This window comes from Ursus maritimus, unplaced genomic scaffold (assembly GCF_017311325.1).
Source record: "Ursus maritimus isolate PB19 unplaced genomic scaffold, ASM1731132v1 scaffold_22, whole genome shotgun sequence".
Taxonomy (NCBI): domain Eukaryota; kingdom Metazoa; phylum Chordata; class Mammalia; order Carnivora; family Ursidae; genus Ursus; species Ursus maritimus.
In genome coordinates, this window is record NW_024424675.1 from 25,322,092 (window position 1) to 25,341,910 (window position 19,819).

At 42.9% G+C, this 19,819-nt stretch overlaps 1 protein-coding gene across 2 annotated transcripts in view; it reads right to left on the reverse strand.

The window, feature by feature from the left end:
- Positions 1-1,800: 1,800 nt before the first annotated feature.
- The window catches only part of NFS1 (NFS1 cysteine desulfurase), a 21,052-nt gene continuing 3,033 nt past the window's right edge, over positions 1,801-19,819 (reverse strand). The window contains exons 4-13 of one of the 2 annotated variants that reach the window (XM_008698145.2): positions 19,490-19,573; positions 13,943-14,095; positions 10,725-10,818; positions 9,920-10,054; positions 6,847-7,004; positions 6,317-6,422; positions 6,156-6,237; positions 5,405-5,488; positions 4,698-4,787; positions 1,801-2,488 (exon numbers count right to left, since the gene is read on the reverse strand). In XM_008698145.2, the coding sequence (XP_008696367.1) occupies positions 2,425-2,488; positions 4,698-4,787; positions 5,405-5,488; positions 6,156-6,237; positions 6,317-6,422; positions 6,847-7,004; positions 9,920-10,054; positions 10,725-10,818; positions 13,943-14,095; positions 19,490-19,573 (1,050 nt within the window). In that variant the 3' untranslated portion in view covers positions 1,801-2,424. The remainder of the gene's footprint in view (positions 2,489-4,697; positions 4,788-5,404; positions 5,489-6,155; positions 6,238-6,316; positions 6,423-6,846; positions 7,005-9,919; positions 10,055-10,724; positions 10,819-13,942; positions 14,096-19,489; positions 19,574-19,819) is intronic. The other variant, XM_040638249.1, reaches the window with a different exon arrangement.

Genomic DNA, 19,819 nt, shown 5'->3' on the forward strand with positions numbered 1-19,819 from the left:
ATCCAAAGCTCCCAGACCCTGTATTTTCCTAAAAAACCCTCAGCCTTTTACCCAGAGCGGGTCTGCAGTTTTGAAGGCAGCTTCCTGGAGCCTCCTTTGCCTGGGAGTAATAAAACTGTCTTTCCTCTTTATCCCAAAACTCTATCTTCGTGTATTATTTCAGTTCTGGAGCACAGAGCCCGGTTTTCAACAACATGATGACTATCACCAAAATTGAACTAATCTTCCAAATCAGAAAGCGAGGAGTCAACTGAGCAAGAAAATCAGGGACTAAGTTCCCCCAACTCCAACAAGTTTTGGAGAAGATTTGTGTGGCAGACTTGCATGGTGCTAGCCCAATTGTCAAAAACAGCAAATTAGAAAACCAGGCCACCTTTTTAAACCGAACCTACACTTCTTTACATATACTCTTTGCAGGTATAGTATAATGCATTGAAAATAAAACCTACTAAATGCAATGTTGTATCCAGGACTGGCTCCTGGAATAGAAAAGGGACATTAGTGAGAAAACTGGTGAAATCTGAATAAGATCTGAAGTTTAGTTAATATTAAACGTACAGACGTTAATCTCTTAGTTTTGACAAATATACCATATAGTGTTATATTAGATGTTAAAATTAGAGGAAATTGGGCGATGGACATCTAACTCTGTACTATCTTTGCAAACTTTCTCTAAATCTAAAATTATTCAAAATAAAAAAATTGTTTAAAAACCTCCTCCCCATCCATCTGCATTTACCATACGTTCTAGCTAGTAGCTTTCAAACTTTTTTTTTTTAAAGATTTTATTTATTCATTTGACAGAGAGAGAGAGACAGCCAGAGAGAGAGGGAACACAAGCAGGGGGAGTGGGAGAGGAAGAAGCAGGCTCCCAGCAGAGGAGCCTGATGTGGGGCTCGATCCCATAACGCCAGGATCATGCCCTGAGCCGAAGGCAGACGCTTAACGACTGAGCCACCCAGGCGCCCCACTTTCAAACTTTTTTGACCATCACTCACATAATACATTTGCAACCAGGTATACACATTCAAATATATACTCAAAATAAAATGCTTAAGGGGTGCCTGGCTGGCTCAGTCGGTGGAACATGCAACACTTGATCTCAGGGTCTAGGTTGGAGCCCCACATGGATGTAGAAATTACTTAAAAATAGATAAATAAGAGGTGCCTGGGTGGCTCAGTGGGTTAAGCGTCTGACTCTTGATCTCAGCTCAGGTCTTGATCTCAAGGTCAGGGGTTCAGACCCGCACTGGGCCCACATTGGGCGTAGAGCCTACTTGTAGATACATAGATAGATAGATAGATAGATAGATAGATAGATAGATAGATAGATAGATAGATATAGATAGATGATAGATAGATAAAAGATAGATAGATAGATAGATAGATAGATAGATATAGATAGATGATAGATAGATAGATAAAATCTTTAAAAAACAAAACAAAATAAAATACTTAAAATATGTGTGATGTACTCTATTTTTTCTCTTTCTTTTTTTTAGTCCTGGTAACTATTCACCTACAGTCAGACCCACAAATGGAAAAACTACTCTGGCTATATTAGCCTATTGGTTTCTCAAACACATTATGCTTCTTTTAACCTCAGGTCCTTTATTCTTCCAGCTCCTTTTCATTTCTCATTCATCTCTGGTTTTTTCCATGGCTGGAAATCACATTTTTGCTTATGTAACACTTCCTTAAAAAGTCATCTATGGGAATCAAGTGGAGTGGTAGTTTGCTCCTGATTCCCAAGCACAGGTTGGAATTTTCTCTGAGACTTTCATAAAGTCACAAATTAAATAGAGGAAGGTGATTTTATTTCTCTAATCTGAAAATTAACAATTTTTAAAAAGAAACATAAATTATTAGAGTAGTGGGTGGAGTCATATAGATATTTCTAGCTCCATTAGGTCAAAAAAAAAAAATGAAGGGGGACAAGAACAGGAGACAAGCCTTCTAAGAAACTTGCTCTCAGTCTATAATCAACATGAAGAGGTGGGCTTTGGAGCCAAAGAAGAAATTAAATAGTAGTTGATTACGCTTGTTCCTGAAGGAATCAGTCTTGCTGAGCAGTAGTAAGCAACAATTAAAATGTCCACATAGAGCACTGAGGTCTCTGAACAAAGAACCTTCTTCCAGTTTCTCTGGCTCTCCCCACCAAGAACATCCATTCACCATAAGACCAGAGAAGGACTCCTGGAGAGAAATGGTGAGTGATCCCCACCAAAGGAGCTGAGGCTCAGGAAAGATAATTTTCTTGTGTTTCTATCTTGGGCTGATGGTGGGCTGATGCTGAAGTCAACTGGGCTATACCAATTCTGGTTTGAACATGAAACACCCACTGGGTATAACAAGGTACCCAGATGTGCATGGGTTGGTGAGACAGGAGAAGCCAGGTCGGCACAAAGTCAGAGGCCCACTCTTCTAGTGTTGGGTCCACTTGATGCTCTTGAGGTCAATGCCATCCTGCACCATCTCCCAGAGAGGGCTGCCAAAGAAAAGAGACATTGGGTGAGTAAGGGCTTAGATAGGAAACAACAGACATTGGTCTCTGACCCCTGAGCCCTGAATTATCTCCATTCGTTCTTGTCTCTCCACTTTCTTGCCCTGACAGACCCAACATAGTGGTTAGCAAGTCTTTCCCAGCTCTCTCTCTCTTTTTTTCTTTTTAAGATTTTTATTTATTTGAGAGAGAGAGAATGCACGAGCAGGGGAGATGGGGAAAGGGAGAAGCAGACTTCCCGCTGAGCAGGGAGCCCTATGTGGGACTCGACCCCAGGACCCTGGCATAGTGACCTAAGTTGAAGGCAGACGCTTAAGTGGCTTCAACTGAAGCCACTCAGGCACCCTCCCTGACCTCTTTAAATCCTTGTCAGCTCTAGCCTCTCCATAGCTGCCAACAAATAATAACTGAGTACCCCAGGCTCAGCACCAGTGGGGCCAAGCCAGTGGCATCAGGTTGTGGTCACATTCAAGAAGCTCTCAAACCATTCATGAGAGACTATGGGCACAGTTTCCCTGGTGGAACCAAGACCCTTGAAACCTGTGTAAGCAGCAAGTTTCAGCCTCTCTACTCATCCCCATCACACATGGACCACTTTTCAACACTTCTTTCCGGGTTTTGCTCTACCTCTCAGGTCTAGAGCTTAGCCCTAAATTACCTAGATATGCAGCACTCTTAACCAATTCCTACCAGCCTCATCTCCCCAGAGTTGGCATTCTTGGTTCCAATTCAAAGCATCTTTTGGATATTAGACCTGAGTATCCCATCTGACACAAGAACTGCTGCTGATAAATCTATTAAGTTCTGATTCCCTTCATCTTGAATGCCTTAGATAATATTCCCAGACCACATATTACTTCAAGGTATTATGACTGTGGAATTTTGGTTTGGATTTCCCCAGTTAATTTTCTTCTACCCAGTTTTATTCTGTTCTTGGCTAATCCCTCTCCTTATGCCATGCATTCAGAGCCTGCCTTTCTATGTATGACATTTTCCATGGCTCCTTAAAGTTAGCCATCTCCTTTCTGTCCTTTCTCTTTAGAGGTCACTTATTGTCATAGACTCACATTATAAAGCTTTAGCTGAGAGATAATGAGACCAGGCTGAATTCAGTTTATAAAGGCCAGAAGAAATAGGGTGAAGATGCTGAAGCCACAGATAAGAAAAATAAGGCTTTGCAGCATGATCAGTAGAAATGCCCTTTGAGTGTGCCAGATAGTACCAAAAAGCCAAGCCAACGAGGAATCTTGAGCCTAAGAAAACTAAGCAAGCTGTAGATATTTAAGCAATACAACTAGACCCTGAGAAGGAAAATCAGAGCCCAGAAAGGCCTAGGAAAGTTCATAAAGGGAAGAAGGGCATATATCCAAACTTCCTCACTCTCAATAACTAGACCAAGAGAATCCTGAAAATTGAATTTAACCAGGATGGAGCCAGACTCTGAAAAAATCCAGAGGCCTCAATGTCCCTAGGAAGAAGTGGAGCTCTATGGCTACTAAGGGAGGCCCTGGTGGCAGCTGGCTGATAAAGCATCTCTTGACCTTGCTTATGAAGCAACTTTACAAAGAACACAGGAATAATAGTTCTTAAACTTTTGAGAATTTGATGAAAACTATGAACTTTCTTTCAAAGAAAATGCAAAACACCACAATATTTAGCATACAATTTCAGGGCTATCATGTACCTCCTGAAGTCTAGCCACAGAACCCAAATTAAGTATCCGTATCTTAAAAGGAGGTTTTCTCTACTTAGTATACAAATCACTAATTTTGTACTGATATTAATACTATGATAATGAAAAACATCTGAATTTATGTAGTTCTTTAGTTTTTAAAAACACTTTGTCCTATTCTGAAAACAAGTAGCCAAGGAGATCCACTATCTGGCTTTGTGGAACTTTTTTTTATTTTTTTATTTTATTTTATTTTTATTTATTTGTTTATTTGTTTGTTTATTTATTTTTAAAGTAAGCTCCATGCCGAATGGGGGGCTTGAGCTCACAACCCCGAGATCAAGAATCACATGCTCTACCGACTAAACCAGCCAGGGGCCCCAACTTTGTAGAACTTCTAAATCCTAAAATCCAAGTTTTCTCGAAAGGCTAGTTTCTGGCAGCGTGAACACATAGCCTGTGGACAAGAGAGGAGCCAGCACTACAATTTCTTCCAAAGGCTCTCTGGTGCATAGTGCATACCTCATTTCTCGAAGACGCTTCACATGGTGAATGCACTTCTCCACTGTGTAATCCACTTCCTCCTCTGTAGTGAAACGGCCAATGCCAAACCTGAAAAAAGGCACAAGAGAAGAGCTCCAAATCTGAACTCTGGCACCAGGGTAAATTCATTCAGCAAATACTCAATGAGTATCTATTCCACAAAAGACATGGAAAGAACATAACCAGAGTTTTTCAGAATGTGGGTCTGTGGATCACCCACATTAGAGTCACCAGAGAAGTCTTCTATACCTCCTCCAGTTCTAGTGAATCAGAATCTCTGAGTGCGGGGGGCGCCTGGGTGGCACAGCAGTTAAGCATCTGCCTGAGGCTCAGGGCGTGATCCCGGCGTTCTGGAATCGAGCCCCGCATCAGGCTCCTCCGCTATGAGCCTGCTTCTTCCTCTCCCACTCCCCCTGCTTGTGTTCCCTCTCTCGCTGGCTGTCTCTCTCTCTGTTGAATAAATAAATAAAATCTTTAAAAAAAAAAAAAAAAAGAATCTCTGAGTGTGGGACTCAGAAATCTTCACAACTTCCCAAGTGATACTCACTGAAGTCTGAGAACCGCTGCTCTAGAAACTTTCAAGAAGAATCAAGGGATAAGGAAAACAAGTCTGAGGAGACTATAATAGGAGATGAATAATACAAAAGAGGATGCTTTTCATATAAGTTGCAGCTCAACTGACTGACCTGATAGAAGAGTGAGCTAAATCCTCATCAGTGCCAATTGCTCGAAGGACATAAGAGGGCTCCAGGGATGCAGAGGTGCAGGCACTGAGGAGAAAGACAAGGAGCCTTGCTCAGTTCATCATCAACATCTGCTTTTAACCACAAACCCCTGGTCTTGCTCCCATCCCAGGTCCCTGAAGTCATTACATAGAGATAAAAGAGACATTCTAATCTGGTAGAGCTAAAGGGCCTAATGCTGCCTGCATTTTCTGGAATGTGAACCTAGCTCCTCTGGCCCTTATGGAAGATATCCTCCTTAAGCAAGGACATTACCAAAGCATGACAGAACATGGTACCACATGAGCTGGTTCTGACAACCAGAAGCAGCAGAGAACCAAGTGCTCACTCCTCTATGATTGAACACACCATCAGTACCAGCCTAGATGGCAGCTAAACCCTTGGTGGCCTTTGGAGCATCCTTCAATTCTGGGGGTCTGCAACAGAACTGCTAGTATAACACTAGAACACATGCATGCATCTCCTGGGGCCACAAAAGGCACAAAATTCTACCCCAGGAAGCCCTCTTAAGGCGGCAAACTTCGGCCAGTGCCAAGCCAGCTAAATAACCAGCACTTACAAAATGACCTTTACACTTAGTCAAGAGCTCTTGTGCCTGTCATCTCCACACTAGGAAGCTTAATAATCTGTTACACCACTTAGAGGCCAGGCTAATGAGGCCTGTCATAGTTCCTGTCTATCCAGTCCAACTCACCTCCCTGAGGATAAGGCGACATCCTTGAGTGCCATCAGCAGACTCTCCCCTTCCACATATGCAAAGGAGAGGTTGATACAGCCTGGAGAGAGAATCACTATGAGAGGAGGTTCAAAGTCTCGGGCTCTTCCAGAATGGGGACAGAAAGGGCATGTCCACACCTGGATAATGGTGCTCAGGGTCCCCATTCATCACCACATCTGGAAGGCTCCTCATTATCTTCTGTGTCAGCCGTTCCGCTAACTTTGAGATCCGCTTATGGTCGTACTGAGGAGCAGGCAAGGAAGGACTAAGCATAGTGACCATTAACAGCTCAGAAACACACAAAATGAAGAGCCCTGTTCCTGTGCTCAGAAGTGACTGTGCATCAGACCCGCCTACCATCCTGTGTTATTCATGGAGACCACTGTATGCCCAGCACTGAGCACAGCACCCAGCATGCAAAGGTGTTCAGTAACTGGACACGTGGTTCCAAAAAGCTAGAAATGAATGAGCCGATAACTACTGAAAGGACCTGGATTTTGGGGCCCATAACACCTCCCTCAGAACAAGATGCCAGGAGCACTGGGACAACGATGGGTTTCCTAAACCTCCTCTTCCGGCGGAGGTCTGACTCAGTTGTGCTGAGAAGCCTCTAATAGGAGACCCAGCACGGGGAAGAAGTTGAGGAAGGGAACTGCTCTCCCCATACCTCCATCTCTTGCTGTGCCACCTCACATGCGGCCCCCAGCCCCACCACCAAGGGTGTGGGCACTGTCCCAGACCGCATACCCCGCTCCTGCCCCCCTCCACTCTGCAGGGCCTCCACACGCACACGGGGCCGGCGGCGAATGTAGATGGCACCAACCCCTGGGAAACAAAGTTTGTTACGAAAGAGAAAAAAAGAAAAACGCAGATGAAACAAAATATCACTTTTGAAAGGGGTCAAAATATTCTTTCAACTTTTCCTTAAGCTTGAAACTTTTCAAAATAAAAAAATGGAGGAAAAGGAGAAACATCAGTAAAAGCATAATGTTTATAAAAATTATTCAACATCAGGAAGGTAAGTACTAGGAGTAATGGTTTAAAGTGGCTCCCTATGCATTTCTGAAATGACATCATGCAATGCATCATTATTCATAAGAGCAAAATACCAGAAACAACTCAGATATTCATCATCAGGGGAATGGGCAAATAAATTATGATACAGTCCACACAATGAAATACAAAGCTGGTGTATAAAAAAAAGAGGAAGCTCCTTCTGTATTGCCCCTGTAAAATCTCCAAGATACACCGCAAGAAAACTAGTGAAATCTGAATAATCTGTACTTTACTTTAAAAAAATACATTAGGTGAAAAAAGGAAGATGCAGAAAAATGAGTACACTATGCTATTTTTTGAATAAAAACAGATGGGGAGGAGGGGAAATATATTTGTGCTTGTAAAGGCATAGAATAATTCTAGAAAAATATTCAAAAAAGATCCTCCCCCAGAAGAGAACTACATTAATGGTAGAAAGAGGTGAGAGAATTTCTGGCCTTGTACTTTTTTGTAGCTTTCGAATTTGGAACTATGTAAATATACTACCTTGGCTAAACAGAATAAATTTTTTTTAAGATTTATTTATTCATTTGAGAGAGAGAGAGAGAGCAGAGGGAAGAGCGAGAGGGAGAAGCAGGCTCCCTGCTGAGCACAGAGCCCGATGTGGGGCTTGATCCCAGGACCCCGGGATCATGACCCGAGCCGAAGGCAGACGCTTAACCGACTGAGTCACCTCAGGCACCTCCAGAATATTTTTTTTAAAAAGGGGCGAGTGCCTGGATGGTTCAGTCAGTGGAACATGAAACTCTCAATCTCGGGTTTGTAAATTCGAGCCACACGTTGGGTGTAGAGAGTACATAAAAATAAAATCTTTAAAAAAAGCAAAACACAAAAAACAAAAACCTCTGAGGAAAAAACAGAGAAAGATCAGAGTGGAATTAAAAAATTAGCACAATCTCCCAAAGCGTACCAAAGCTTAAAAATGTATATAACTTAAGGGGCGCCTAGTGACTCAGTCGGATGAGTGTCTGACTCTTGGTTTCAGCTCGGGTCATGGTCTCAGGGTTGTGGGATTGAGCCCCATGTCAGGCTCTGTGCTCAGCAAGGAGTCAGCTGGAGATTATCTCCCTCTCCCTCTGTTCCTCCCCCTGCTTGTGCACTCTCTCTCGCTCACTCTTTCTTTCAAATAAATATAAATAAATAAATAAAATCTTTTTTAAAAAATGTATATAACTTAAGACTTGGCAAACCAACTTATAGGAATTTCATGGCAAAATATGAGCATGAATGTGCAAAGATATTCGCAAAGTAGTCACAGGTTTTAAACAGAGTGGCCACTCGGTAAAGCTCATCTTCTTCCACACAGAACAACTTCTTAGGCAGAGACTGTAGGCACTACCAAACCTGAGGCAGTACTCCCCAAATTTATTACAAAGGACCCCAATATTGAAATAATTTATGTAACAAACTATACTCAATTAAGACATATTTCATGTCCTCATCAAATTTAAGTATCCTCACTATGTGAATCTCTGCAGCTCCCAAGTTCAGAGAGCACATGCTCTGACCCCATGTCTGGATAGTGAAGGACACCATGTTATCTAAATCCACTGAGATCCTGATTTCAGAAAGCAGGAGTCTGGATAGTGAGAGATACCTACACACATTTAAATCCTGATCAGAAATTCTGCTCAATTGGATTTGTCAAAATATATATACCTACAATAAAAGCCAATAAAGCAATGTTTTAATTAAAGATAGAATGCTTATTGGGTTTTTTATAATAATAGCTCACAGAAACACTCTATAACCTCTGGAAGCCTTGAGAAGAAGCCATCTTACACGTTTCCAGTAGCTATCACAGCTTTTTCCTCAGGGTGTATACCCCAAGGACATACCCTGCTAACACAGAAAGTGTACCGGCATTACCAGCCCTCACAGGCCCTCACCCCAGGGACAGAGGAGTTTTATGGCTACCTTCATAAAATAGAAAACAAGATTGGAGTGAAAAGAATTCCAGCGAGGAAAAATTCCTGGGCCAACAGGACCATAGGGAACAGACAAGTATCCTTGAGAGACTAACCGGAACACATTAAATCTAGGCATAAAGACCAAGAGATGTAAAAGCCCAGGGGCGCCTGGGTGGCACAGCGGTTAAGCGTCTGCCTTCGGCTCAGGGCGTGATCCCGGAGTTTCGGGATCGAGCCCCACATCAGGCTCCTCCGCTATGAGCCTGCTTCTTCCTCTCCCACTCCCCCTGCTTGTGTTCCCTCTCTTGCTGGCTGTCTCTCTGTCAAATAAATAAATAAAATCTTAAAAAAAAAAAAAAAAAGAGAGAGATGTAAAAGCCCAATCTTCCCCTAGGCTACAGAAAGACACAGGTAATGAAGGATTCAAAGAACATTGTTCTAAATATCACAGTGGGGCAGACAAGATAGCTGAACTTATCTAGCTAAATTTCATATGACAAAACCCTTTGTTCCTCAACCAAATAAACCTCTACTTGCTTTCTAAGGATTTTCTAAAGAGACCATGGAACAATGGACTGCTATATACAGTTAAGGGCAAGAGTCTACAAATAGGCAAGTGTTTTTGGTTATTGCTAAAGGACACCTGCATTCTGCAAACACTATGAATGTACAACATCCTCTGAGAACAATGGGAGTCTGAAATGAGTTCAAGGAACATCTGTCAAAGAGTTTACTGGGAGATCTGAGAGAAGGAACTCTAGGAGAAGCTGGTACCTTTGGGACCATAGATTTTATGACCACTGATGCTCATGAGATCAATTTTCATGTCATTGACGTCAAGTGGGATTTTTCCAACAGCCTGGGCTGCATCGGTATGGAAATATACCTTTCTGGAACTGCAAATCCGCCCTGAGGAAACAACAGAAGGGAAGAATCATACCACAATATTGGGAAGTCACCTGACAGTGACCCGACAATGTACCATGAGTTCTAAGGCAAAACTGCATCTGGCATTAGCCTCCAGCCATATAGTAAATAACTTCTCGCTCTCTCTCTTCCTCTCTCTTCCCCTCTCTCCCTCCCACTCTCTCTGTCATTCTCAGCTAGCTTCCTTGACTAGAAAAAGTAAGGGCACATACAAATCACCAAATCAAAACAACCCTGATAGGTGTAAAACTATTACCTCGTTAACGCAGGCCTTTCGATATATCAGATGAACTTTTATATCCTTCTTAATTTAAAGGAAGCAAAGATTAGCAGAACTATTTGCTAATGTGCCTTAGAAGTTACAGGGTGACTCTCCGGCTCCAAGTGAGCATAATAAAGAGATCTACTAAAGTGACAAAGGTGAAAGAGGAAGAGAAAAAGGGATGGTGTTTTGTTTTGGGCAGCAACTGCAGTTAAATGAAAATAACAGAAAGAACACTAGACCTGGATTCAAATACTGCTATGCCATACACAATAGGCCTTTGAACAAGGAACTGAAACTCCCTTTCCCTAGATCTCCCTCCCAGACCACTCCTTCTCCTCATATGGATCCCAGTGGTGGACAAGCATCAAGGCCACCCATGGTACTCACCTATTTCTGCAATGGGCTGCTTCACTCCAATCTCATTGTTCACAGTCATGACTGAGACCAGGCTGGTATCTGGCTGGATGGCAGCCTCTAGTTCCTAAGAGTATCAGGAGCAAGGAGACTATATAGTACCAACAAAGTCCTCCCTAACTCATAATGTAGGCAAGCTTAGTCTTGGAAAGGGGCCTTTCACCACCCACTTATCAGAATGGTTAAAATAAAAATAGTGACAACACAAAATGCTGGCAAGGGTTCAGAGAAACTGCATCATTCACACACTTGGTTATTACTACTAGCAGGAACGTAAAATGGCACAGCCACACTGGAAAATGGTTTAGCAGTTTTTGTCTCTTACTAAACTAAACATGAAATTACCATATGGCCGAGTAATTGCACTGTTGGGCATTTATCTCAGGGAAATGAAAACAGATTCACACAAAAAACCTATACATTAATGTTCACAGCAGCTTTTGTCATAACTGCCAAAACCTAGAAACAATCCAGAGGTCATTCAACAGGTGAATGGTTAAACTGCGGGACTTCCACCACATGGACTACAACTCAGCAATAGAAAGAACAAACTACTGAGACATGTAAACCTAAATGACTTGCCAAAGACTTATGCTAAGTGAAAAAAGCTAGTCCCAAAAGGTTACTCACCATAAACCAAAAGGTTTATGATTCCATTTATATTACATTGGTGAAATGACAAAATTAAAGAAATGGAGATCAAATTAGTGGTTTTAAAAGAACAACATGAAGCATCACTATGGTGATGAAACTAATTTGATGGTGGTGGTAGTTACACAAACCTACACATGATGAGTGAGTACAAGTAAAACTGGGGAAATGAGAACAAGACTGACTGTGTCAATATCAATACCCTGGTTGTGATATTGTACTATACTTTTGCAAGATATTATCATGGGAGAAGTGGGTAAAGGGTACATGAGATCTCTCTGTACTATTTCTCACAACCACATGTGAATCTACAATTATTTAAAAATTTAATAAAAAAAGAGAGAGAGAAGCTTTCCTACGTAAGGTTGTCAGAGTAAGCTGCAAACAACAAAGTAAGTAGCAAAAAACAAGGTTATTGGTGACAACACTGAGGTAGGGACCTCACTGGACTAAAACGTTTCTCTTAACAGAATTATTAATCAGCCTCCCTACATCTTACTTTCCCGGTCACTGGTCTGTTAGAGGGGCTCAATGTCATGTTTCTCTCAGCTTCTTGTTTGCATCTTTCATAGCATTTATCCCAATTTGTAACTACTTCATTTATATGTTTGTTTATATGTTAACTGTCCCCTTCACTAGAATGTATGCTCCCTGAAGGCAGGAACTAAGCTTGTCTTGTTCCTCCCGCTATTCCTAGAGCCAAGCACTATGGCATAAAAAATACTATTTATTATGGTGAAAGAAAAGCACATGGTAAGTATTATGAGAAATAAAAAGCCAGAAAATACATGCTCTTAGTAGTCAAGAGACTTAACTTAGTGGAGAGATAGACATAAACATACAACAGAGCACAGCAGTAAAAAGCCATTAAGGAATTTAGAGAAAAAAAGATATTAATAGGGGTGAGGGCAGTCAAAAAGATATCAGCAAAGAGCTGAACTTGAGCTAAGTGGTTAAAAGAGGGAAAGAATTAAGGAAAGTGCAAAGAAAAGGAGAAGACATCAAGGGTGAGGGGCTATGTGAGAACAGGCCCACAGCAGGATTGGTCACGGCCGATCAGGGAGATGTGAAGGCAGTGTGGCTGAACCGGAGGGTTTTATGAAGGGGCACAGTGATCAACAATACTGGGACACTAGGTGACAACTACCATGTCTATTCTGAGACCAGTATTACCCTGGTATCAAAACCAGACAAAGATATCACAAGAAAACTACAGATCAGGATCCCTGATGACTATAGACACAAAAATCCTTAACAAAACACTAGCAGACTGGGGCACCTGGGTGGCTCAGTCATTTCAATGTTTGCCTTCAGCTCAGGGCATGATCCCAGGACCCTGGGATCGAGTCCCACATCGGGCTCTCTGCTTCTCCTTCTCCCACCAGCTCTTGCTATCTCTCTCTTAAATAAATAAAATCTTTAAAAAACAAACAAACAAAACAAAACAGCACTAGCAAACCAAATCCAGCAACCTATCAATCAATGTATAACACCACTGTATACATGTAATAAACCACATGACTACCTCAATAAACACACAAAAATCAACTGATAAAACCAAAATGCATTCATGATAACCAAAAACAAAAAAGCAAAAAACAAAAACAGACTTGGAGGAGAACTTCTTCAATCTAATAAAGGACATTTATGCAAGAATGGCTATAAAAAATCCACAATTTAGGGGCGCCTGGGTGGCGCAGTCGTTAAGCGTCTGCCTTCGGCTCAGGGCGTGATCCCAGCGATCTGGGATCGAGCCCCACATCAGGCTCCTCTGCTGGGAGCCTGCTTCTTCCTCTCCCACTCCCCCTGCTTGTGTTCCCTCTCTCGCTGGATGTCTCTCTGTCAAATAAATAAATAAAATCTTAAAAAAAAAAAATCCATAATTTACATCATACTTAATGGGGAAAGCTTTTACCCAAGACCAGGAACAAAACGAGGGTGTCTGTTCTCACCACTTCTATTCAACTTTGTACTAGAAGTTCTTGCCAGGCAATTGGGCAAGGAAAAAAAAAAGGCATCCAGGTTGGAAACAAAGTAAAACTCTCTCTACTTGCAAATGACAGGGCTCCGTCTACAAACTGCATCTTAGGATTTGACTAGGGATGCTGGTATCCAAAACCTGGTTAATGAGATGAGTGAATTCACTACCCAAAATGTACATATAAGGATATGGGCCATAAAGGGAAACATTCTTCACAAAAACTACACCTCCTCTTAAGAGGGATGAGAAACATCAGTACAAGGGAGGAGGCCAGAGCTTTCCCATGGTGAGTGTTGAGTCCCTGGCATCCTGCACACACACCCAGTGGTCCTCAGACAAACCAGGAAGCACTGACAAAGCTGAGAACTCCTCCAGAGAAAAAGAAGATAGTACACACTTAAGGGGAACATATGCTCAGTTTCTCTCCCAGGCCTATTTCTCTAAGCTCGCCCTCACCATTAGATCCAGTCCTTCAAGCTCCAGCTGAGGCTGAAGACAGATTTACAGGCTGAAGCCAAGCTCCTCCTGCTTTGCCCCTCCTGACAGCAGCCACTCCTACCTTCAGGTCGATGATCCCACTCTTCTTCACCGGGAGGTATGTGACCTGAAAGCCCTCAGCTTCCAGTGAACGGCAGGAGTCCAAAACACATTTGTGCTCTGTCTGAGTGGTGATCAAGTGCTTCTTCCGTGACTTGTAGAACCTGGCCACCCCCTAGAAATTAGTGGTGGTGGAAGGAAGGAAGGTATACTCAGAGAAACAGAAAGGACTTCAATCCCACTTGAAAGAAAAAGCGGGAAAGAGGTGTATGCTCCACCATCATTTCTGTGACACCAACTGTGTATGTCTTACAATTCAACTGAATTCTGACACTAACTACCCTTAGTTAGTACAAATTCCACAGATTAAGGGGCTCAGTCCCACAAGACTAAGCCCACTTCAGATGTCAGCCACAAGGCCCAGGTGTCACAAGTTAGCCTCTAGTACTTTTGCCCAGCTGGCTACAAATTCAATAATTCAGCCAAATGATGCTCAGAACTCGCTGAAAGCACTACACTATTACAGTTCTGTTATAAAGGATAAAATTCAGGAACAGCCAAATGGAAGAGATGCATAGGGTGAGGCCTGAGGAAAGGATGGGCACAAAGTTTCCATGCCCTGTCTTTGTGAATCTAGGTATGCCACCTGCCCAGCACACCCGTGAGTTCACCAACCTGGAAGATCTTCTTAGCCTTACTGTCGAGTTTTTATGGGGATTTCATGACCAAGGTATGACCGATTAAATCACTGGCCACAGGACTGAGCTCAAGCTCCAGTTCCCCTCTCCTGCCCTGAGGGAAGTAGGGCTGAAAGTTCCAACCCTCTGATCACATGCTTTGTTCTTCTGGAGCAGCCAGCCAGTCCCTTGCAACTAAGAGTCCACCATGAGTCACTACATTACCATAAACTCAGGTATGGCCCAAAGAGGTTTATTATGAAAAACAAAAGATATTTCTGTTATTCATGAAACCCAAGGATTTTTGAGGCTCTGTGCCAGGAATTTTTTTATATAAAAAAATATATTTTTTATGATACCACAGGTAGAAAACAGGGAACGTATCTATCCTTGCATCCTAGAAAATTACAGCCTCTCTCTTTATTTCCACTTACTAGTAAAACATGCAAATATGGCAACGCTGATACCCAAAGCTGCCAGTGTAGAAGTGAAACTCATACACTCATTACTTGCTGATGGAAGTAATTATGCTATAATCTCTTCAGAAAATCATTTAGAAAGATGTCTTAAGGGGCACCTGGGTGGCACAGCGGTTAGGCGTCTGCCTTCGGCTCAGGGCGTGATCCCAGCGTTATGGGATCGAGCCCCACATCAGGCTCCTCCGCTATGAGCCTGCTTCTTCCTCTCCCACTCCCCCTGCTTGTGCTCCCTCTCTCGCTGGCTGTCTCTATCTCTGTCAAATAAATAAATAAAATCTTAAAAAAAAAAAAAAGCATCTGATTTTGGCTCAGATCATGATCTCAGGGTCCTGGGACAAGCCCCACGTGGGGCTCCCTGCTCAGTGGGGAGTTGGCTTCTCCCTCTCCCTCTGCCCCTCCTCCCAGCTTGTGCTGACTCTCTCTGTCTCAAATAAATAAATAAATAAAATCTTTTTAAAAAAATTTTAAAAAGAAAAAAAAGAAATAAAATGTGGTGGGGCACCTGGGTGGCTCAGTCAGTTAAGCCTCCAACTCTTGATCTCAGCTCAGGTCTCAATCTCAGGGTCATGAGTCAAGCCCCACGTGGGCCTCCACACCCAGTGTGGAGCCTACTTAAAAACAAACAAACAAACAAACAAACAAACAAAAACCACACAACCCAAATCCCCCCACAAGCTTATAACAGAGTACTACATTAAAAGCAGAATATAGGGGCGCCTGGATGGCTCAGTCAGTTAAGTGTCTAACTCTTGGTTTCAGCTCAGGTCATGATCTCAGGGTACTGGGATCCAACCCCTGATGGGCTCCACATTCTTAGTGTGGAATCTGCTGGAGATTCTTTCCCCTCACTCTCCCTCCCCCTCTGCTCCCTACCTGCTCACTCTCTCTCTCAAATAAATAAAATCTTTTAAAAAGCAGAATATAGGGGTACCTGGGTGGCTCAGATGGTTAAGCATCTGCCTTCAGCTCAGGTCACGATCTCCAGGTCCTGGGATCAAACCCTGCAGCAGGCTTCCTGCTCAGCAGGGAGTCTGCTTCTCTCCCTCTCTCTCCTTCTGCCCCTCCCCACTGATCATCCTCTCTAATAAATAAATAAAATCTTTAAATAAAAAAAAAAGAATATAGGGGCATCTGGGTGGCTCAATTGGTTAAGCTCGGGTCATGGTCCTGGGGTCCTGGGATCGAGCCCTGTGTAGGGCTCACTGTTCAGTGGGGAGTTTGTATCTCCCTCTCTCTCTGCCTCTGTCCTCCACTTGTGCTCGCTCGCTCTCTCTCAAGTAAATAAATATAATCTTTTTTTTTAAAGACTTCATTTTTTTATTTGACAGAGTGAGAGATAGAGAGAGAAAATGCATAAGCAAAGGGAGCAGCAGGCAGGCAGAGGGAGAGGGAGAAGCAGGACCCTGGGATCATGACCTGAGCCGAGTACTTAACCCACTGAGCCACCCAGGTGCCCCTAAATAAATAAAATCTTGGAAAATAAAAATAAAAAATACAAAAGCAGAATATAAAATGAATTAGGCCAAAATTATAACTACATAAAAACTGTACATTCTTGAGGATAAGGAACATAAAAAGGAAAACATTTAAAAGTTCCCCACCCCTGGGAAACCCATTCAGGACCCCTCTCACTGTAGAGAGCTTTTTTCCTTTCCTTTCTGTTCTCACTTTCACTTAATAAACTTTCATTTCACTTTAAAAAAAAAAGTTCCCTATCACTTTCTACTCTCTCCTATCTCAGTTACCCACAGTGTTGAATCCTGTAACAACAGATTTACCCATTCAAGAGACCAAGGGAAAAACTGTTACAACTATTCTTTTTTTTTTTTTTTTAAGATTTTATTTACTTATTTGACAGAGAGAGAGACAGCCAGTGAGAGAGGGAGCACAAGCAGGGGGAGTGGGAGAGGAAGAAGCAGGCTCCCAGCGGAGGAGCCTGATGCGGGGCTCGATCCCAGGGATCCAGGATCACGTCCTGAGCCAAAGGCAGATGCTTAACGACTGAGCCACCCAGGCGCCCCTGTTACAACTATTCTTAGTAATCCCTGCCTCTAGGTTTGGGGACAGTAGAGACTTTCAAAGTTTTAAAAATGCTCCCCATTCCAGAAATCATCCCCATTTTTTGAAGGGATCTCCACCCTGGTTCTGTGATTTCAGCATTCCAAAGGTAGGACACCTTCTGGCTAACAAAATCGGCTAACAGAATCAAGTAGAGTGCCGAAGACTCTGGAGCTCCTCCCAGGCCCCCTACACCCAGTCTAAACTCAGAAAAACAAATACTGGCAGCACAGTTGAGAGACAAAGGTGAGAGGGGGTGGAGACAGTTGAACCTAGAAAAGTACACACTTTCTCAGAGCCTTGGTATTTACACAAGTGGTCCTGGCAACCAGGCCCAGTCCAATGTGATTAAGGAGCATGAAACACCAGCATGACTACTGAGAGTGGAATTTTATTTTTGTTAGCACCAAAGACCCAAAGATAGAGTGACTGATCTCAGAATGGGTGATGAACGTAGAGGTTGCTTTTAGACAACAGGCTTGAGCAATGGAGACTTGATCAAGGTAAAAGGGCCCAGAGTGACTTCCTTGCTGAAAACAGACATCAGGAGACCCACCTCAAAATAACCACAGGCCCTAACTAAACAATGGACTACTTACAACCAGGCACAGTTGCCAAAAAAGGGAAAATTCCATCCATCCCCATACCTCCTCACCTTCCCCTTTAAAAAGTAGCCCCCACCCACTGCCTTCGTGCAGACCATCTCTCCTTTGCTGTCCTGCCCACCACTCCCCTACTGTGTATTCAATAAACTTCTACCTCCTTTGTTCTGCCTCAGGTGAATCCTTTCACCACCTGTGACACCAGCCTTGACCCAAATGGTTGACCCCACATTTTGGGGGCCCCCATCTGATCGGGAGAGACACCACAATGCAGTAAATACCTGCAGAAGCACAGCAACCAATACCTCAAAATGGGAACATCTAAAGAAACAGGAGGGGCACCTGGCTGGCTCAGTCGTAGAGCATGCAACTTTTGGTCTTGGGGTTATAAATTCAGGCCCTACATTGGGTGTAGAGATTACTTGAAAATATAAAATCCTGGGGTGCCTGGGTGGCTCAGTAGATTAAGCATCCGACTCTTTAAGATTTATTAATTTATTTTAGAGAGTGAGCGCGAGCACAAGCAAGTGCAGGGAGAGGCAGAGGGAAAAGGAGAGAAAGAATCCTCAGGCAGACTTCCCGCTGAGTGGGGAGCCCGACATGGGTTCAACTCGAGAACTCCGAGATCGTGACCTGAGCCAAAATCAAGAGTCAGCCACTTAACTGACTGAGCCACCCAGGCGTCCCTTGGTTAAGCATCCAACTCTTGATTTTGGCTCAGGTCATGATTTCAGAGTCATGAGGCTGAGCCCTGCGTCAGGTTTCACGCTGGGCATGGAACCTGCTTGAGTCTTTCTCTCCTCTTCCTCTGCCCTTCCTCACCAACCCCTACTCATGCATGCTCTCTCTCAAATAATAATAATAATTATTATTTATTTATTTAACAAATTAAAAATTTTTAAAAAGGGGTGCCTGGGTGGCACAGTCAGTTAAACATTGTACTCTTGGTTGGACTCTTGGTTTCTGCTCAGGTCATGATCTCCAAGTCATGGGATCGAGCCCCATGCTGGGCTCTGTGCTCAGCATGGAGTCTACTTGGGCCTTTCTCTCCCTCTGCCTCTCCCCACCTCTAAAATAAATAAATAAATCTTTTTTTTTTTTTTAAATAAACCTTAAAAAAAGAGAGAGAGAGAAAGAAACAGGAAAAACTTGTTACAAATAGATCTCATCAGAAAGAATAGGGAAGGCTGAGAGGAGGGCAGCCCTGAAATCACGTATATAAGGGTGAAGGTGGTAACCAGAAGCAGAGAAGCAAGCCCAACTGCAAGTGGATTTTGGACTTCGCTGTGATTAGATCAAAAGGATGGTGAAAGGGCACCTAGCTGGCTCAGTCAGTAGAGCATGTGACTCTTGATCTTGGGGTTGTGAGTGGGAGACCCACATTGGATGGAGAAGTTACTTAAAAAAATAAAATCTTAAAAGAAAAAAAGGATGAGGAAAAGGGTTGAGTTACCATTATCCACTCCCTGAAGTAGCTGCCATCCAAAACACCAGTGGTTAATGGTTAAAGAGCCACATCCTTTCATGTCCAACTACCTCACTGAACTTAGTTCAACAGGAATGAAGATTTAAGATGGAGTAGATCACAGAGGGTTGAAGGAAGCTACAAATCAGAAAGAGCTATGTTTGCCTGTGTCTTTTTTCACAATAGGGTAGGAGAGGGTAGCTGGGAAATACATATATGAGCCCAAATGATGGAAGGACACCATCTCCCAAGTCAGGAAAGCCCAGATATGTCCTCTGGTTCTCTTACCTTAATTGCTATGTTGTTAGATTCAGTAGCGCCACTAGTGAAAATGATCTCACGAGGATCAGCCCCAATCAGAGATGCTACTTGCTGCAAATCAAGAAACAGAGATAAATAGCATCAGCTCCCCAGGCAGGAATGCCACTGCAGACATAGCTGGGACAGAGCTCTGGTTCAAGAAAAGCTCCACTGCATCCTATCAACTGCCCAAGAAGAAGCTCTGCACCCACCAGGGTCAGACAATGGGTAGATTCACTTCCATCCCAGATCTGAGGCTCTTTCCCTGTCTAATACAAAATAATAATAATAATAATAATAATAATAATAATAATAATA